This window comes from Anarhichas minor, unplaced genomic scaffold (genome assembly GCF_050575085.1).
Source record: "Anarhichas minor isolate MPS153535 unplaced genomic scaffold, ASM5057508v1 ptg000080l, whole genome shotgun sequence".
NCBI classification, from domain to species: Eukaryota; Metazoa; Chordata; class Actinopteri; order Perciformes; family Anarhichadidae; genus Anarhichas; species Anarhichas minor.
This window is the reverse complement of record NW_027466526.1, coordinates 1,755,772-1,775,591: the sequence shown is the minus strand read 5'-3', so window position 1 is coordinate 1,775,591 and position 19,820 is coordinate 1,755,772. Positions and strand designations below refer to the sequence as shown.

The 19,820-nt window shown below is 41.7% G+C and overlaps 1 protein-coding gene across 4 annotated transcripts in view; it reads left to right on the top strand.

Annotated features, from left to right (window-relative positions):
* Positions 1-19,820, top strand: part of trak1a (trafficking protein, kinesin binding 1a) — a 42,980-nt gene that overhangs the window by 1,807 nt on the left and 21,353 nt on the right. The window contains exons 1-2 of one of the 4 annotated variants that reach the window (XM_076081376.1): positions 7,115-7,340; positions 14,898-15,092. Coding sequence is in view for 2 of the 4 variants with exons in the window: in XM_076081377.1 (XP_075937492.1) it covers positions 11,631-11,634; positions 14,898-15,092 (199 nt within the window). In the remaining 2 variants the exon portion in view is untranslated. Of the gene's footprint in view, positions 1-7,114; positions 7,341-11,435; positions 11,635-14,897; positions 15,093-19,820 lie in introns of those variants that run through there. The other 3 variants (XM_076081377.1, XM_076081373.1, XM_076081375.1) reach the window with 3 other exon arrangements.

The following is a 19,820-nucleotide window of genomic DNA, read 5'->3' as shown; positions in this document are numbered from 1 at the left end:
GTCCCCATCCCAAAAAAGTCATCAGCATTCATTCATTTTGGAATGAAAATTCTACAAAAAAGACAAATTGATGAAGTGGCGGCAGTGAGGGGTTGACAGACTGATGACCTAGAGTAGCGTATTGGTAGAACTGGTTATAAAAGCACAGGAAAAAAGTCAAAGGTTGCTTTAATGTGTGAACGAGGCCCTTAATATATTAACTTCAAAGCTCATTTACTGCACACTATCACTGGAGAGTAGATTTATGGATTTATGGCTCGCTGAGTTTCAGGTTGAGTTTGAGATATAATAAAATCAGTTGGAAAGACAATAAAATTAAGTTTAACTCTTCTTATAGAAGTAAAATGACATTCTAAACAAAATCTCAAGTATGTATGTGTATACTAGCTTTAGGTTTACAAATCGATCTGGTGAAGATTTATGGATCGTCTAAAATAAATGCATGCTTACTTCCAGATTTCCTAACTAAATATTTATGTATGTGTAGCACAACAAATCCTGTAATCCGTATTTGTTTAAGCACAAATGAAGTTGTAGTGCTCATAACTGTAGCGGAATTTCATAGCATACAATGTGGAACACAAACGAATGAATAATAAAGCACTTATGATGCAGCCTTTAGAAACCCTGTAACTATTTGATATTGTTTTAAAATACAATGAGGGACGTAGTTCAGTATGACGGCCTTTGGTGTGATTTTAGAACATTGTAGTGTGACATGCTACTGTTAAATCCAACAGGAATTGAATGCAATCAGACTACTTGGAAGCTAAATAAAGGCTGTACATTTGCAAACAGAGTGAGTTATTTTGAGTGTCGGCGTTGCAGTTCACTGAACTGAGCCAAAGTGATGCAGCTGTGAGGTTATAGTGAATCAGACTCATACCGAGGACACACTTCTATCTCTTTAATGTAGAGGTTCTCTATTGATTTTCAGCCCCTTACAAGACATGTATGTCCCTTGGAATATTTTGGCTAAGCCTATTTCCTTTACACTTCTACAGTCGTAGTTATGTTGTGTTATTACACAAGAGAAATGCTTAGTGCACCAGATAATTTGAAGCGCTGCAGTTGCTCAGAACTTTTTCTGTGAGACTTCAGATACTTCATGTGATTATAAGACGTTCCGTTTTGTCTTCATGGAATCGACGAGGATAAAACAAACTTTGACCCAGGTCTTGCACAGTTCCAGTGTTTGATAAACCAGGACCAACCTGGCAACGCTGAAGGCTGAGAGATTTAGCAAGACTCCTCGGCTGTGCCAACTTTGTTACAGGATGATGCCTCAGTCATAGTTAGACTGTCTGTGTTCTCTGCTGTTTTTGTTTTTTGGGCTTTTCTCTCTGTTTTCTTGTAGAATAATGTAAATGGCAGAGCTTTGTCTGCTCCAGGTCTTACATTACTCCCTCCATCCCCCTTCTGTCTCTCTCCTCTGTCATCTTCCTTTCTCATGTGATTTCCTCCTCATCTCTCAGAGTGACATTAAAGCAGGGACAGTCTTTCAAACAGGCCGTGTGCCACACATGCACACCCATCTTTTCCACTTTATTTTTCACAATCCTTTTTTTTTTTTCACTAACACAACACTCTTCAGCGAAGCGGACTCCCGACGTTACATGAAGGAAACTGTAGGACTTCAGAAAGGATGTCTCGGCTTCCTTTGACTGATCATGTGACTTGTTGGACTTTATGATACACTAGCTTCCTTCTTCTCATCTCTCCTTAACTTCTCTCTTTGTCTTCCTCTTTGTCCCTCCTTATTGTGAAGACATGTTGAAGTGACTGTGTGTGTGTCTCAGTGAATAATGGGATACGATCTCTTTTGTCTGACAAAATGCTTTGCTAGGAAAACAAAGAACTGGTTTCCATGTGTATTTAGAAGGAGGAATTAGGGAATAGGAATCTAGGGAGGGAAGAGATTTCACCTTTCTGCCTGTTCCTTTTGTCTAAACCCTACTTTGCTCACCATCAACCAATCACATGACTGAGACCAGTATTCAAACATGCTTTAGTGACGCGATTAGCTCGACAGGACAGAGCGGGTCAGTTGTATGACTTTAAACTACAGTCAATAAAGATGAACTGAGCAGGCAGACTTGAAGCTTTGAAGTACATTTACTGTGTATCCGGTAGTTACAGAAGTAATGTTTGTTTGCAGTGATGAAAACACTTTTTATTGTTCTTTGGGCGCCAGTTTTTCAGTGCTGGTTTTAAGTACTGAGTCTAAGTCTGCACTGCTCACCTGCAGTATATGTTAATAATCATGAGCTGATTTTATTCTTCATTTGGTAGTTAATTGAACATGCTAGTGCTGCTTTATAGCATGCTCTTTTCTAATTCACTTAATCATTGTAACTAATAATAGTAGTATTGGAATATTGTTTACCTTGATATTTTGGTTATCGCACACTAAGAATCTCTTACCGTCACAACCCTACAAACCACTAAGTCTCAGCCACAGCTGGGTTTTTCTATCCACTCTCTATTATTCATTCTCTTATTTTTGCTCCTGAGTAAAAATGCAGATTGTTATTGATTGCATCTCTGGTCAAACAGAGGAGTATTGGATTATTGATCAGATCCATTGATCATAAAGTGGCTGACAGGAAGGACCGACCTTCATTTACAGCCTCACTCCAGCATTTAGTTGGAAGGTGGAATTTCTATTCAGTTTTAAGATAAAAAAATCTTCGTACTTAACAGGTACTGTTTAGTTTAAGTCATGTTGTAAAACAAACACTGCCGCTGAATGGTTCTCATGCAAATAGTATGATACTATAAATAACAGAAGATATTGTCATATACATTTTCACCAATACTTAATATATTGAACCTACAGTAGGGCGAGCTGACAGACGTTGCTGGTAAGACTGAGGGACTTTCACATAATCTGATTAGAGAGAAAAAATTGTGGGATAAACTGAAACTCGACCCATTCATGCTAGAGGGAACATTAAAGAGACATTTGAGTTCAGGCTGAACTGACCTGATGGGACATTTAATCAAACGTCCTGTTTGATTAAATGTCCCATCTGGACCTCCTACTTTTTGTAAACACAGCTTCTATGTAATTATGTCCTCTCTGTACACAGGATAATGTTGACATTGCAGTTTTCAATAGCAACCAATGTTTACCTCCTGATCTCTGTCAGCTTCTCGTAGCCGTTGGTTTTATAGCAGGAGATCTTTATATGTTGGTCTTCTCACCATGGTGATATCTTCTAATGACTAATCGGTGATATGGAGCCCGTCACCCATCTGTCACTCAGGCTCTGACCGGTTTCTCAGGGCAGTTTTCTATTATACGTCTTGAAACTGATTGGAGTCTCCACCTGACCTGAGTGTTCCAGTGCAAAGAAGTTGTTTCGGGTGTATACAATGTCAGAGCTCCGGCTTATAGCCAGTCAGTCACAGCATGTGGCTCTCCTGCTCACAGGCAGATTGCCACCGGACACCATTATCCACAAGTATGTTCTTCTGTGTACCATTAGCAGGAACACATACGTATTGAACACCACTAGTCAAAGTGCTCTAAATGATCAGCTGTTGAAAGTAAGGAAATCCCCTCTAGCGAGGACAAACCTCAGCTCTCAGAGTGCTGCTTAAGCGTGCCTTATGAATTGATGCATTGACTGTCATAGCCCTCGTGATTTAATACTTTTGGGTTCTTTGAATTATATTTTGTCAGTCGGTGAGGATCAATCGACTGAAGAGTAATGATTTCGATCATAAGATCTTGTCAACTCTCAAACCGCAGATAAACACAGAGGACACACAAAAAGCACCTAAAACAGACCAATATCCATTTGGACATGTTTTCAAACTGCAGTGTATTTTGAATGCGTTTCCAGTGTCACAGGGCCATGAAACATGACTGATGCATGCATTTAAAAGCAAAAGATGTGCTTAAATCAAGCATCAATGATGCTCTGAGACGGATGTGACAGCACCTAAGCTCACAAAAGTACCGAGGTGTGTATGTTTCTGTGTTCTCCTCTTTGCCGACATGTAAATCCTCTTTGTATGTGGAGCTACCGTCCTCAGTGATGCACTCATGTTTTTGTGCTCTACGGTCTGTCCTTGTAGAGCTTCTCAGTGCCTAACGGTTAGGCTATAGCAGTGTTGCCACATTCATTTATTTTTCCAGGGTTAAAAAGGTCTTAAGGAGTTCAAGTTGCAACACTAAAATGCTGAGCTGGGTGGTGCAGCACTGGTTTTCCTTTAAGAGCTGAGAACGAATGTCTGCGGTCTGTGTTGTAATGTCCATTCAGTTGCAGTTGAAGGCACGGTCGGGAGTAACTGGTTAACAGAATGCATTGAGAGATCATCTGAGGGAGGGATACATCATTGTTCTCCTCACTCCTCTAGACACTGCACTGAGAATAATACTCGTCGTCTGTACACTGATGGACAAACGGTATTTGTGCGTGTCATTAAGGACAATTGGAACCGCACCTAGTAATTACCGTCCTTACCTTTTTTGATGAATTATTTTGTCTAACAAATAAAAGTAAATTAAAAAAACTAAGATAACATTATTTCGTTGGGTGGTAGCTACTGTACATCATTTAAAATGTTCCATTAGAATCAGGGGCTTGAACCTCTACTTATTACATCACCTGCTAAATGTAGTCTGTGTTTGGATGTCCTTATGCTCCATCCCAGTTCAGAAATAAGTTACGAAGGCAGGAACAGAGCATGTGCCTGTTTGGACTAAGGACCAAAGACAACTTGAAGGGCTTCACAAATATCACTGCATGTAAAACGTTGAAAACATGAACATTCGCTGAACCAACACTGCAAAAAAAAAAAATGTAACTTTTTTAAAATTGGAATTCAAAGAAAATAAAAATAGAAAGAATGTGGAAAACCACACCGTATTCCCAAGAGAGGAATTGCGTTTTCTGTTGTTCTTGTGCACCGGCTCCATCGGCCCATTGCAATCTTCCACTTCCTCTAAACTCCACCCAGCCTTGTCATTGTGAGCGCTGCTGGAGGACGGTACAGGGCGGGGATGTTGTGGCCATACCATTAGATTAGATGCTGGTACTGTTGATCCTGGTTCTGCTGAACTTTAATTTGGAAAAACAGTACTGTTCGGTCAGCGTTTCTCCAATTATGATGACATCATTCATTCAGGGCCCTGGTTCTGTTTTAAAGAGCTGCAAAGACTCTTTAAAAAAAAAAAAAAAAAATGTATTAGCCGCCTCCTGTGATTCTGAACGGGGTTTGAAATGTTTAATTTGTCACTGCAGCCTGTTATATGTTCTGCAGTGACCACGTGGTTTGTTGTCATTAGCAACAGTGTTTGGTTGTCCTTCACTCCTAAATAATGGAAACTGTGTGACCTAAACGTTACTTCCCACAAGGCACCAGGATCTGACTCAATATGTCTAAGAGGAGGTTGGGGTGGAAAGAGGAGTGGAGATCATTACAGGAGAGGAGATGGTTCAAAGAAACTAGGAGAGAGAATAAAGAAAGTAGAGAAACACAGCTGTGTTTTTAAAGATGATAAAGAGACCAGGGTTAGCTACATATCACGAAGCTTGTCCTGAGGGTTGTGTGTGTGTGTGTTTAGAAGAGTTGACTATTAATAGAAACATAGCTAAGTTCCCCTTGGGCTGGCAGCCTGCTCAGTGATATGATTGTGTTGTCCATTTGTCTGCCTTTTAGCTTGTCAGCCGGGTTTTTGTTAGCTCGCCGAATTAGCCTATTTGTTGTTCTTGTCATTCATAGTGTAATTAAGTGTCCTGCAACATATCAGAACCAGCTAGTCACGAAACGCAACACTTATTCTACTAACACGATTTTCCTTTTTACAGCTATATTGTCTACTCTATGATATTTAACTGAATCATATGCTTCATTAGATCTACTGCAACCATTTAATGCTCATGTGCTTGAAGTGATTACATTCACTAGCTAGTGAAGAGTTCATTCGGGGCATCTGTGCAAAACAACATTGCAATATATCCTGTTTGTGAAGCTGTTTTTGGTTGTCATTGTGTCAGAGAGGTGTTGAGTTAGTGGCGGTGTTGCAGTTATATTGAAGCTTTTCTAATGTTCCGTCCGCCCACTTTACAAGTTTGACAGTAAAGCTGAAACGATAAGTCGATTCATCTTTTTAATCATTTTTCAAGCAAAAGGATTTTTGGAAGATTTGCAGCTTTTTAGATGAGACATTTTAGGACATCAACTAGAGAAAGTTGTGATGGTCTTTTTTTTTTTTTTGTCAGGGTGGAGCTAAGTACAACTGAACACTGACAGCCAAATTATTATTTTCATGAACTGTAAACACCGTGAAAGGGTTCTAAGATTAAAACACGGACGACTCGGACAACGGCGTGGTAGCGACCTGTCAATCACAATGTAGCCACGTCCTAAAGCATCCCCTGCTTTATCTTCTATTTGACTCTAAATGGACCATAATCTACTAAATGAACATCATGCTGCATTGAAGAAAACTTGAAACTAGCGATTGAGACCATGAACTCATGTTTACAATGTTTACTGAGGTAATAAATGAAGGGAGAAGTAGAGTCACTTTCTCGTAGACTTTTAAACAATCTGACTTCTTTCTGCAGCCAGAGGAGTCGCCCCCTGATGGCCATTAGAATAAATGCAAGTTTAAGGCACTTCAGCATTGGCTTCACCTTTCACCATATCTATAAATACTACTGCAAGTGAGTGAGAGAAAGAGAGAAGGTTGTTTCAATTACATCCTGTTTCTGTTCTGTTAATAGATAAACATAGGAGCATGTTTGCCCACATTAAACTAATGAAAGGTTGTAACCCAAGCTTATGATGCATTGTGTTTATATTCAATGCTTTCACTTGATATCTTGCTGTATGTATTTTTGCTTTTTGCATCCAACTTGTGATTTAAAACATGAATCTAATTAAGTCTTGTGTGTTATGCTGTCTCTCCCCTTTCTCTTTATAGGTTTACAAACAATAACCTCCGTACATCCCACCTGTCCGGTGCTCGAGACATCCCCACCAACAGTCCAATAGTCCAATAGTGCACTTGAGACAAATGCAATTGGGTTTTGTCCCATTCCTATTTTGGCAAGTCCAAGGGTCGTCCATGGCTCGTCGTTTTTTAAACCGGTAACCACTCAGCGCCAAGCTGGACCCGAAGACGTTGCCTCCCCACACCTGCTCCTGCTCCTCTGCCCCGCCCCCTCAACCGTCTTCCGATCGCACAGCGCGGCTCCACGACTCAGGGCTTCGATTGGCCAGCGAAGAGGAGGCGGAAGAGGAGTATGTCAATGAAGCACGCCTTTCGGCTCCACTCCAGGAGTTCGCGGCCACCTACAGAGATGCAGAGACCATTACTGGTAATGTCGCATGCACACGGTATAACCATAAGGGAGACAAAACCTCCTGGAATCCATTTGGTAATGTTGAGTCTGCACTAGATGCATAAATATATAATTCAGCTGTCTGACTCAATAAAATGCTTCAAAGAAGTTCGTCATCAGAATTGAACCCAAAACGATAAAGTAATAGCGACCCACATTACCTCTACTGGTTTTGGAATAAGCTGTGAGGAACATAAGGGAGAGAAAGATGGTGTGATGGTGAGAGTGAGGCATGTGGAGCTGTGAGAAACTGTCCTCCTCTGTGACCCGTTTCTAATGTCACATCCTGTCAGTAAAGCGGCTCCAGGGGACCTCAGCTCTGTGTATAAAACCAGCATGTGAGAGGAGCGCCCAGTGGGCCGTCTCTGTCAACCCTTTCACTCGTCCCCCCCGCCCCCTCCTCTTTTTCTCTCACCACCCGTCCCCCTCTCCAGGGGAGCAGAGGGACACCAATGTCTCGTCGGTCACAGCGGTCACAATTCAGCTGTGCTGTGGCCCCATCTCCTTTCTCTTTACAGCCTGAATGAGTCCGCCTGGACTAAGTGTCCGACAGACGCTTTACTACAGCTGAAGTGATAAAAAGATGAATGGATATTGATTTATTTTGTTCTTGCAGCCCTAATCACACAGCAGTCTAGATTGACCCAATCAGACACTGATGACAGACAAACCTTTTAGAATCACAATTTTTACAACTGACTTCAGCTGAAACTGTACTGCTAGCGAGTCCAGCACACCATCTTGTGTCTCATGTGATGAAACTTCTAAAGACGACTATTAAGTGCAGCCGTGTAAGGACTCTATTTAATAAGGAACTTAGGGCCCTGAAGGAAGGTAGGGAACGGGGCCCAGAGAAGGGGAGCTTAATACGACCTGGCCAAAAGCCGCTTCAACAAGGTCGTAAGGGTTGCCAAGCACTTGTACTGTACTGGACTAATGAGTTGAGCAGCGATGGAGACTATGACAGTTTCTTACACTCACGAACAAAAGGAAAAGGACCTTCCTGTAGCTTCCTGTAGCATGTACCTTCCCACCCTTTACCATGACCTCAGTTCCTATTATTGTATTATCAGCCCCTTCATCATCCACCCCGTCACAGCCTTAAAGCAAAGCATTGTGGGTGTTTTCATATTGGGTACGATTGATTCGTTCCATGCCCAAGTACGATAAAACATTCACTTCTTGATTTCAGCTTTGCATGCATGTAGAAACAGATTGCTAACATCAGCAACCAACATCAGCAACACTTTCTAGCAGAATCGCATGGTGAAATGACTGTGGTAACATCTACTGTCCCGTGTCTTTAACACTGAAGTCATTCAAGGGCAGGACAGTTGAGCAGGCTAGGTCAGTGCTGCCACCTGCTGGTATGAGAGGATTACTATAACAAACTTAACTTTCCAGTTTAATCCGTTTCATTTTAAGTTATTTTCTTTTTATTTCCTTCGTTCCGTCTCTGTCGGTCACATCTCCCTGCCTAACTCTAGCTAGTTGGATACTTCCTCGCTGAGAGGGAAAGTTTGTGTGGGAGTGCGTATGTGTGTGTGATTTCACTAAGTCTTGTGGATGAATGAACACAAAGAGCTGAATAGAGCAGCTCATTGCCATGGGGCAGTTCCTGGGCGTGAGCTTTAATTCTCCGTGGTTACCAGCCTGCAGTGATGTAAAGAGTTGAGTAACTGTGAAATTATGGGATGTTTGGTGAGGTAAGAGAAATCGGGAGCAACCAGGCAGGCAGACACAGACAGACAGAGAACTGGAGAGACACAGAGGACAAAGTTACGTAAGTGGTCTAACGGAGTAGAATCCAAAGTGCTGAGTCTGCTTCCTGAGACTGATCAAATTACGGCATGCGAAAACATCCATTGTGTGCTGTAATGTTTAGACCAGAGCTTCACTGTTTGCATTGTCTCTCTCACACACACACACACACACACACACACACACAGTCGAGACGGAGTCAGGTAAGGTTGAAACCGTGTTGACCCGGTGTTGTGTGGAGAAATCAGCTTCACTGAGCTCTTGCGGTCTATCTGTAGTTGTTGTTGACTTTTTGTCGTGTGGCCATTTTTTTTAGGATTCTGAATGAACTCTGGGTCTCTCAGATGTTTGCCACATCCGACCGTGTTACCACGGATACAGTGTTTTTGAACATGAAAAGCCTGAATCATGTAATCTAGAGCTGACAGCAAGCAGACTGGCTGGCTCCGTATTTGACAGAACAGGCTGAACAAAGACGTTCACGATCCTCTTTTGTTGCTTTGGCTCATTTTTCAGGCTCATGAAAGCGATGATGTTAGCATGTGACGTTGTGTGTGTGTTTACATATCATGACCCGGCCACATGTCCCGTCATGACCGTGGCTCCTTACTCGATTGTTCCCAGCTCTTTTATCTGGCTTATTTTACACAACAGGAACTCATTATTTCAAGAGTGAAAATACTTTTACAACTTGTTAGCCAGTTCTCATATTATTTCACATTTTCTCTCTCCTCGTATTGTCGTATAGCAATATATTTTTAACTTTTACATTTCTGAATTCTTCCAATAAAACCGCCTCTCTATAATTTTTCCATTCGTTTATATTTATAATGATCCCTCCCCGTGTTATGATCATGTTGCTTATTGTTCAACAACCCAGTAAAATGTTCAACAACTAATCAGCAGCACCAGCTTATCCACAAAATCTGAACGTGGAACTGATTTGGATCAGTTTCTCTGATGAGGACTCTTGATCGACTAAACCGACACATGACCATTATGTTGTGCAATCGTAAAGCATTGAGATCACATCTACCAGACCAGCAGTACTGTCATGTCTGGCAGCTCGTATTCTAGTGGCTTGCAGCACGTGTCAATAGATTAATTAGTGAAGAACGACAACACAGGCTGGGGGATTTACAGGGTTAGTGACATTTGAACACCTTGGTACAGCCTCCCACACATAGATCTTGTAGTCTGCCAGTGATCTTTGACCACGTTGACGTACTTCAAGTGCTTGCCCGCTTTCAACCGTAGCCCAGTCTAATTCTGGACGGGGTTGTGCTGCAGCTACATGAGAACAGTGATGAAGTATTTGGTTGAATGGCTCCCGTGAGGAGAATTGGTACTACGTGTTAGTGGGTTGTTTGTCCGAGTTTCCCCATTCTTTTTATTGACTTTTTTTTAAGAAGGGTACATTGTTTCTAGAAGGCAGCCGGCTCCTGCTCTTTCCCAAATATAGACATGCAGTGCTGAATTCAATCTATCTAAAATATGAATTAAAAAACGCAAGGAATAGAAGGATAACTTTTTTTTTTTCCCAAGTTACTTTTCAGTGTTTTTGCCAGACATCAAGTGGTTCTATTCAGAAAAGAAAAAACCCTGAAAACTCTTAACATTGACCCCTCACTCTGTACTATGTTTGTCATGTTAAAACTACTTGTGAAACACCCTAACTGCTCGAATTAACACACATTTTTGTAACTATACACAAGTTTAAGAGCAAATGTACTGATAAGTGCCATTCAGAGCCAAACATGCTGGGATCTGTAGGACTACATGAAAAACACACCGGGTGTGGTTTTGGTGGTTCTTCTGCTGCAGCTTTGCTCATGTTGAACAGGCCATACTTAATACTGTAACCAGGCTAAATCTGTTTCATGACCTGTTGCTTAAGAAGTTTTTTTACACTTTTTTTACACTCATATTCTCTCTTTAATCTTTATAGTATATTTCATCAGCTCTTTGTCTCTTAGTGTATCAGTTAAATAAAGAGCAACTGTCAGCTAGGAAAGACAAACAGTAGCAACAGCTTGAGGCCTGTTATTAACCACAGTGTGTTTGTACTAAAGCAGGATAGGAAGAGAGAGAGAGGGGGGGAGGAGGGGGGGTTAGCCAGTGCAGCTCGAAGGAAGATTCCAGCTGGGTTTGTTGGCTGTTGGAGTGAGGAAGAGAGAGAGAGGGGGCGAGAGCAAGCCGCAGGGCGGTCCATGTGGATACCGTCATTGGCATGTCAGGCATGACAAACCAGTTTGGCTCGGGTCTCTTCTCCTCTTCCCTCCTCCCTCTTTTCCTGTCTTTCTCTGCCTGTCTCCTAACACCCAACGCTGCTGTCCTCTAAAACTTGTTAGCACCCTCTCTCTTGTACTTCCTGTCTCTCACCCTCCCAACACTCTCTCTCTCTCTCTCTCTCTCCTCTCCGTGTTATTTCTTGCGACCTTGCCCTCTCCGGGTCCAGTGGAAAATGTGAACGGAGGGCAGCAGAGTTGGTGGCTGTCGGGCACCATGAGTGAGTACGCTGTGCAGAGCATGGGTTTTTGGGAGTTTCAGCTGGTCTCTAGTCAAGTTTGTGACGAGTCCGGCTGATATCGGGGGAGATGGAGTGAGATAGAGCTCCTCTCGCGGTCTCTATCTCTCTATCATCCCTTTGTTTGTTTGTCTCTCTCAGTCTGTCTTCCTGTCTGTCTATGAATCAGCTGTTTGGACTTAACTTAACAAGTTAACTTTATTTTCAAGCCGATCGATGTGTAAAGGTAACTTTAAACTTACATTGTAAGTATAATGAATGTATTGTAGAAAGGTCAACTTGACTCTTCTATTTCTGGCCACAAGTAGCACTATTGTACTGTAACAGTTTACAGGAGGCAGCCATATTGATTCATAGGATTTAAACCTGCCCTATTCTGTTTAGCAACATGAATCCATCCCATGTGCTTGTATATACCCTTTTTCTTTGTGGTTAGCTACGTTTGGGTCTCAGCCCAGTGATACTACACTTAGTTATATTATGTGTGAAGTGTTGGTACTTGTGTGAGTCAGCTGTTACTGAGGCAGTAAGCACCGTTATGTTTTAACATTGACACTTATTCGTTTACGTTATTTCTGTGCTGTAGTTTGTTTGACCACATTCTGCTTTGGATCTGTGTAATTTTTATTTCAGTGTATTTCTACTGCATAGCCTACAGAATGTGTATTTCTACTGCATATGCTACAGAATGTGTATTTCTACTGCATATGCTACAGAATGTGTATTTCTACTGCATAGGCTACAGAATGTGTATTTCTACTGCATAGGCTACAGAATGACCTGATCTTGATTTTGACACTTGTCTGTCAGCCTTTCTGTGTCCTCTGCACATGTTGCTGTGCTTATTGCTCATACTGACAGTGGCCTATTCTTACACTTGAACTTGAACTTTGTGGCTCTGGTGGCTTCTAGTTGCTGCTAATGTAATTCCAGCAGTCTATATTTACATTTGCGTATTGGACTTAAACTTCTCTTGGTCATACATCAATTGTGTTCATTGATCCCAAATTAAAAATATAAAAGTTTAGTAAAAATTGAAACTTTAATTAGTTTCTACAAGGTGCCCTTTTAACACATAGCTACTACTCTCCTGCTAGATGTGAAGTAGTCCTTCTGTTGCTTCTTACTGGTGGTCTGTAAAGTGCATAATGTGATGCAGTTCACTGTCTCAAAGGAGAACACAAGTCAACAACACTCTGTTTACGTTGTACTTTGGACCTGGTTAACTTGTTCTGCTCTCTTTGAAACTGATTTAGCGACATAGTTTCCATTTATTAACTGAAAATTATTTCCAACTAAATGAACACTAGACGATTAAAAACATTCGTACAAGGGGCAACTATTAATTTGATAACAAGGCACATTGCAATAATTGGAAAACTATTGTGTTTGTTTGAATAAATACAACGTACACAAACACACACATATATATATATATACACACAAAATCTTTTTGCTGTCTCCATTGACCTTTTGTCGGCTCACACAGCACGGGTTTGTGCTATAATTATCCTCATCCACGTCCTATCGCTACTCATTTTAGGAGCCAAAGTGCGTTGGTCATATTTCATACCAGTGCAGAGGAGAAATTGTGTGATTCTGACCAGCAACATCCCCATCGGGATCAGGTTTGCGCAAATATTATTTGGATTAATTTCTGTTTGTGGTCAAACAATTTTAAGAAGAGTTGAAAAATCCACAGAAATAACATTAAACGTAATATGGCTCCTGGCTACACAGAGGCAATTAATATAAATAGAGATCTGGCTTATTATCTTCATAATGGTATCGATTTAGTTTAAGGGGTAAAATTTTGAGATTTAATACATTTGACGTCAGTCTGCTGCGGTACTGTATATGTTGTTGTCTCGTAAAAAGAGTGATCATGTGAAATGAAGATTCAAACCAAATGTACAACAAGCTAATGACAACAATAACAATCTTCTTTTCTGAGAATAACCATGCTATTCTAAGATGGCACCAATTAGTAAAAACCTTTGATCAAAGGTAAAATAAATGGCATTGGTAGGAAGTGCAATTCAGTACTTACTTCAGTGTTGAAACCTCATTGGCTGTGCTGCTGAATGATTCCCCAGCTGTTGTGTGTGTGTGTGTGTGTGTGTGTGTGTGTGTGTCTGTGTCTGTGTTTCCCCTTTTTTCAGCACAGTCAGTCATTCAGTCTGGATAAGCAAACTGTGAGAGACGGCATTGTTTGACTGACAGACAGACAGAGGGAGAGACGGAGAGCGACAGAAATAGAGGGGAGACAGAGAAACAAAGGGCATTATGTTTACTGTATGTTAATTCTCATTCAATGTTTATGCTAATTTAGTCTATCCACGAGCTTCGGAATTCCACATTTCTGTAGAAAAAGCGACCAAATCCCTAAATTCAATGTGAACAGAGAGAATGAGCACTCTAATGGAGTCCTAAACGAATACCCCTTTTAATAGCATACTAAACTGACGTGTGAACAGAGAGGCACATAGCTGAACACTTAGGTACGATTATTTAGTTTTCCACAGCAGCACACAAATGTAGCTGTCTGGTTGACTCAGTGATTTTCAGTAGAAGGCTGCTGGTGACTTTAAGGAGACGGGGAGTATAAATAATTGCAGGTCTTTTGTTATTATACCCAACATGAAGTCAATTTAAGTAGCGGAAGCTGTTTGTTTAATTTCTGGAAGTTACTCTGTAGTCGTACCTGAATGTCTGTTTGACTTTTGAGTAATCCTGGGTCTAAATGAAGTGGGCTAGGGTTGCATTGTTGCAGCCAGTAACATAAGTCTGTGGCACAACAACACCTGGGTTTCTCTTGTCATGTGTTGCAATCGAACACAACCAGAGGGGAGGAACTGTACAGCCCCAATCCAAGTGAGCATTTGATTAATTTAACTGAGGATGCAAACTGACACAAATGAACCTGGCCTTCAATTGGTCTCCACTTTTGAATACTGCACAGTAGATGCAAGTAGTGGTGAATAGTTCCTCTTTGTACCACTAGAGGGCAGCCTATACTTTCAGCTCTAATGGGCTGATGAAATGTCTTGTTGGGATGGATTATTATTGTTATAAATGAGGAGAGAAATTGTTACAAAAACCCAGAGATGACATTTTGGCAATCATAAATCTTTATCCCTGCTGAAGACATTACCTTTGTCCACTCCCAATAAGTAATGCCCATCTGTCATGACTTTAAAGAAAAGAGCAATAACTGTAAGGTGTCTGTCTTTCTCTCTGTGCAGATGTGTGTAACAGTACTGATTTGCCGGAGCTCGAGATCATCAGCTTATTGGAGGAACAGCTGCCCGTCTACAAGCTGAGGGCCGACACCATCTTCGGCTACGAGCAAGATGATTGGTTGCACACGCCACTGGTGGACCCCAACTCTTCCCTCGACCTGACGACTGAACAGATAGAAGAGACCCTCAAATACTTCTGTAAGTTCATCACATACTGCAGATTTAGATGCTTTGGTGGAAAACTACAGTGTCCAACTTTATTCTTAAAATGATGAGGATTGTTGATGTAAGAATTACATTTTGTGGTTCCACAATAGACAAAGACGACTCGTCTTTGCGGGTATAATCCCCTTCTCAAATATTATCAACATACAGACGTTAATATTTTCTGATATGTTCCTGAAATTGCCATGTTAATACACCAAACTTATGTCAAAGAATAAGGATGGATAAGTACATTTCTAGATGTAACCGTCAGGAAACTGTTGTTGGAGCGAGACAATGAGATTGAGAGGCGGGACATCTAACATGTATTCTGACCTTGACTAAGTAGTAATCAGAGAGAGAGAGAGGGGGGGGGGGGGGCATCTTCCCATCAGTGTTGGCGCGACAGCTGACCATGGTTAACACAACAAACAAACTCTGTCTCACTCTCTGTCGGTTGATGTTTTGCTTTCTCTTGCACTCAGCCCTTGTGTTGTGTATTTATACACGAGTCTGCTCTCGTCTTGTCAAACTAATAGCGGCCTTCTAATCGACGGCCACACCAGCTGTAACACACACACACGCGCACACACACACCAAATTGAAAGCAAAGAAACACACACAAAACACGTGCACACGACAGACCAAGGGAATGTAAAGTGTTTTTATTTTTTTCACAATCACTAATTCAGTTAACTAATTCACATGTACTTGTTAAAGTGACTCGGGGTAAAAAACATTGTCTAAAAATAGATCAAACGTCTCATAAATAGGCTTAACTGAGAACTGTAGCTTCACCTTGTTGCCCCATGCAGACACGGTCACTTTGGCCTTGACATTTACAGCCAATGACGAAGTCATGTTGCATAAGAAACAGTATAAGGTATTCTGCAAGGGGTGTTTTGCTAAATATGCAATATAGGTTTTTGTGCTTTACTATCCACCGTTTCCTTCACATATTTTTCACTCGGTTATCCTCGTCCTGGAGACGTGTTGCTTCTCATTATGACCTCAAAAAGATGGCCGGGTATCGACATCATAAGGGCCGTGGAGGAGGACGGATGGGTCATATTCGTTTCATCTTGGTCATAAAGCTGTGTTTCACTGAAGTCTAGGGATATTTTCTCTCCACATACAGTACAGTAGGTGATGGTATTCATGTATGTATTAATGCAACTACTTGTGTTTACCTGGAGCTTCTATTGGATAAAATTGTGTTACACCATTATGAATAAACATGGTGATGTGCGCACTGGTACATCATGGTTGTTTTACTTGATTAAGTATGTAAGCCTAGCTATCGTGACAACAATATGAAAAATTACATCTATATTTATATGGATAATATTTTTTCTTATAGTATTATTTCATCTTTTTTGTTGTAGCAACCGCAAACTTACCCCAAAAAGTGGCCATGGAATTTAATGATATTTTAAATACATCCCTTCGTGAGACTGTCTTTAGCCTGATAGCTGTTGGTTGTGGCCTTCTGTTAGCACCTTCAAGCTGGTTGACTTTAAATTGTGCTCACATTGTCATTGAAATGGATGGCATATTGCATTTTGTCCTGATGACTCATCATTGTTCTCCCATGCACTCTGCATGTACTCATTTTGCCTCTCTCCAACTAAAAGGACCAATCCTTGAATGCCGGTTGTGTTCATTCATTTTGGGTTAGCCACGTCACCTCTGCCAACACCGCACTGCTTTCCTGCTAACTGCTTTTACATGCTATGCCGCTCAGGCCTTGGGAGTCTGAGCCTGTTACTATAGCAACCTCACAGAAGGACACAGTGGAGGAGAGGAGGGGGCGGGAGCAAGCTAGTGATACCACTACCCCTTGATTGGCTGGAGGCATCCTCTAAACCCCGCCCACCCCACTGAGTCATGATCATCGTCACTTCTGCTGCAAAACCCGTGACTGCTGCTTCTCACTCTCTGTATCTCCCTGTTTATCGAGTCATTGTTGGAGATGCAGTGATCCATGTGTAGAGCTAGTGCTGTCACTGAGCAAGGGATGTTACAAGAGAGAAGACGACTGTCATAGTATGACCTCAGGAAAGACTCGGCCAGAGGACGGACTGACCGGAAGCTGTAAATGGATGGAGACATGAGGGGAAAGAATCTGGCACATTTGCTGAAGCTTTGGAGTGACTGAGGAAAAGAAAGAAGACAGACGGAGATGGCAGATTCCTACTGACACATTTGCTGAAAGGCAATAAGGGATAATGTTTTTTTCCTTCTGACAACGGATGACGCAAGTAACGGTGCTGTGGGATGACACGCAGAAATGGCACCAGCATCACAACAAATATGGAGCATAATACACTGACAGTTTGCAGTTAATGAGTGTGGGGCAGAAGGGACATATGATGAGAACGGGCAGATTGTCACTAATCATGACTGTGTGCCAGCTGGCAACTGCTAAGCATGCTGGGATGGCAGAAGCGGACACTGACTGACTGATTAACGGACAGCACTAGTAACTAGTAAGACCCTAGCGACAAACTGGTTGTCTCAAAGCATGCTGGGACATTGTTTTTGCCAAAGATATTTCACCTAAGTATGCTGGGACACTGGAAACGATACAGCTGTCCGTCAGAGCAGTGAGGATGAACAGACGAGGCCAGACCAGAGGTCAGAGGTTTGTCAAGGCAGACTACTACGAGCTGGACTGGTACTATGAGGAGTGTACTGATGGTAAGACGAAAGTCTGCTACAGTTTTATGCAGTGACATCTAGCTCTTGAAGAGTTGACTCTAACTACTAACGACACTGATGTTACTGGCTATGAATGGTAAGAGGTCGATTTCATATATACTAAAGTGATTTCTGTTGGTTAGTTGAACTCGGTTGTGGGCATTATGTGAGATAAAGAAATGCATAGAACAGTGATGGCTTTGGTGTAACCGCCGTGGTGTACTTTAACCATCCAGCGACGGTACCAAAATACACAAGCTGTCTAGAAACTACACGAACACGAGTGAGCTGTCTGCTGCTCCGGCCTATTCGACCCTGAGCTCTACTTGTGTGTAAATACGTTTGTAATCACAGTTCATAGATATAAGAAGTGCTTTGATAATGCTGTGTTTGATAACCAGCTAACCAGGTTTTATAATGTGTCCTCTGCTGACACACGGACTGAGGTTTAAGTAGAGAGAGGGGTGGTAGTAGGATTAAGCTGGATTTGTTCATATTAAAGAAGCTTGGTAAATATATAGACATTTATCCCCCGAACATAATAGAAAAAAGTGGGTTTTCGTTTACTTCAACACAAAAAGAATTAAGTACATTATTAATGTACTTCAACTAAACCCCTAGTGGAGCCATCTTTAACTGATTTGTTTCAACCCAGAGAACGTGATCTTGTGGACTGGCATTCACAACACAAGAACAAAAACCAAGACAGATGTTTCAGTAAGACACAGCAGCCTTAAAGCTGCAGCTACAGCAGGCAGCGGCTGCTGGATACAGTAGGTGTTGTAACAGGTGATGTGTGGCAGCTGAGTCAGAGGGGCTTCTATAAAAGGCCCACAGAGTAGCTTATAGGACGAGCTGTGGGTGTAAGTGTAGGCAGTGGAAGTAAGGTGGGTTGGTTGGGATTCCTCTTTCTGAATCGGTATCAGAGGGCTGTTGGTGCTAATGTCAGCTAGCTGCTTATGAGGAAGTCACCGGTGGCCAAAACAGTTTATTATGAGGATATAGGCAGCTAGTAGACTGTCTCAGTGAGTGAGTGGCTGAGTGAAAGGAAGCAAAGTTTTTCGAGAGAAAGTTAAAGCAGTGAAATCCTTTTATTAGGATTCGGGGCTGGCGAAAACTAAATAAGTAAAAAAAATATATTTAAAAAATACATATAGCAAGACGATAATGAAGAAAGGATGGCTGCAAATCTGTAAAATTGCCCATTCATTTTAGAATTTGGCGCAGTGATGTGCATTTATTTAACATAGCCCAGCTTCTTACGACAGTGTTGCAATCTTGCAGTAGCAGCAGTATGTAACCTGTGTGGATAACGCAGCTACAGATTGACACACACACATACACACACACACACACACACACAGTAAAGACATGAGGAGACTGATGGTCCCTGTTCATGTGACATGTGTGACTAACACCAGGTTATAGAACTGATTTGGTTGGTGACAAGCCTGTTGGCTCTGGCTCTTCCTCCCTCCTCCCTCCCTCCCTCTGTATCTTTCTATCGTTGTCTCGCCCCCCTTGTCCTGTAAAGAAGCTTGCGTATAATCCATGTCCTAATGTGCTCTGTAATCCATTTCACTCACTACAGCTACAACCTGCATAATTATTATCCATACGGACACCGGTGCATTTTTGTGAATTTGATAGCAGTACATTGAGGTTATCTGTGCATTTAATGTGAAGGTTCGATGGATTAAGGAAGAGAGTGATCATTAGTTGTTATGTGCACTATGTTATGCATGTTACAGGGATTCTCTGTAGAGATTCTTACATAACAGTTTGAGGCGGCCCAGCACCTCCCCCATGTCAGCTGTGCAGCTTAAACATCTGCAATATTATTTATCCGTGGCATCTAACCCAGGTTTGATTTTTATTTTTTTACAACTGGGCTTGATGCTGAAATGATCAAATAAACAAATGAGCGTACAGTATTTTTGATAAATCTTCTTGTGGAGGCAGAAATAGAAAGCAGCTGGTTTGGTGTTATTCTGAGATGTGCAAGGGAGGGATGTAGAAGTA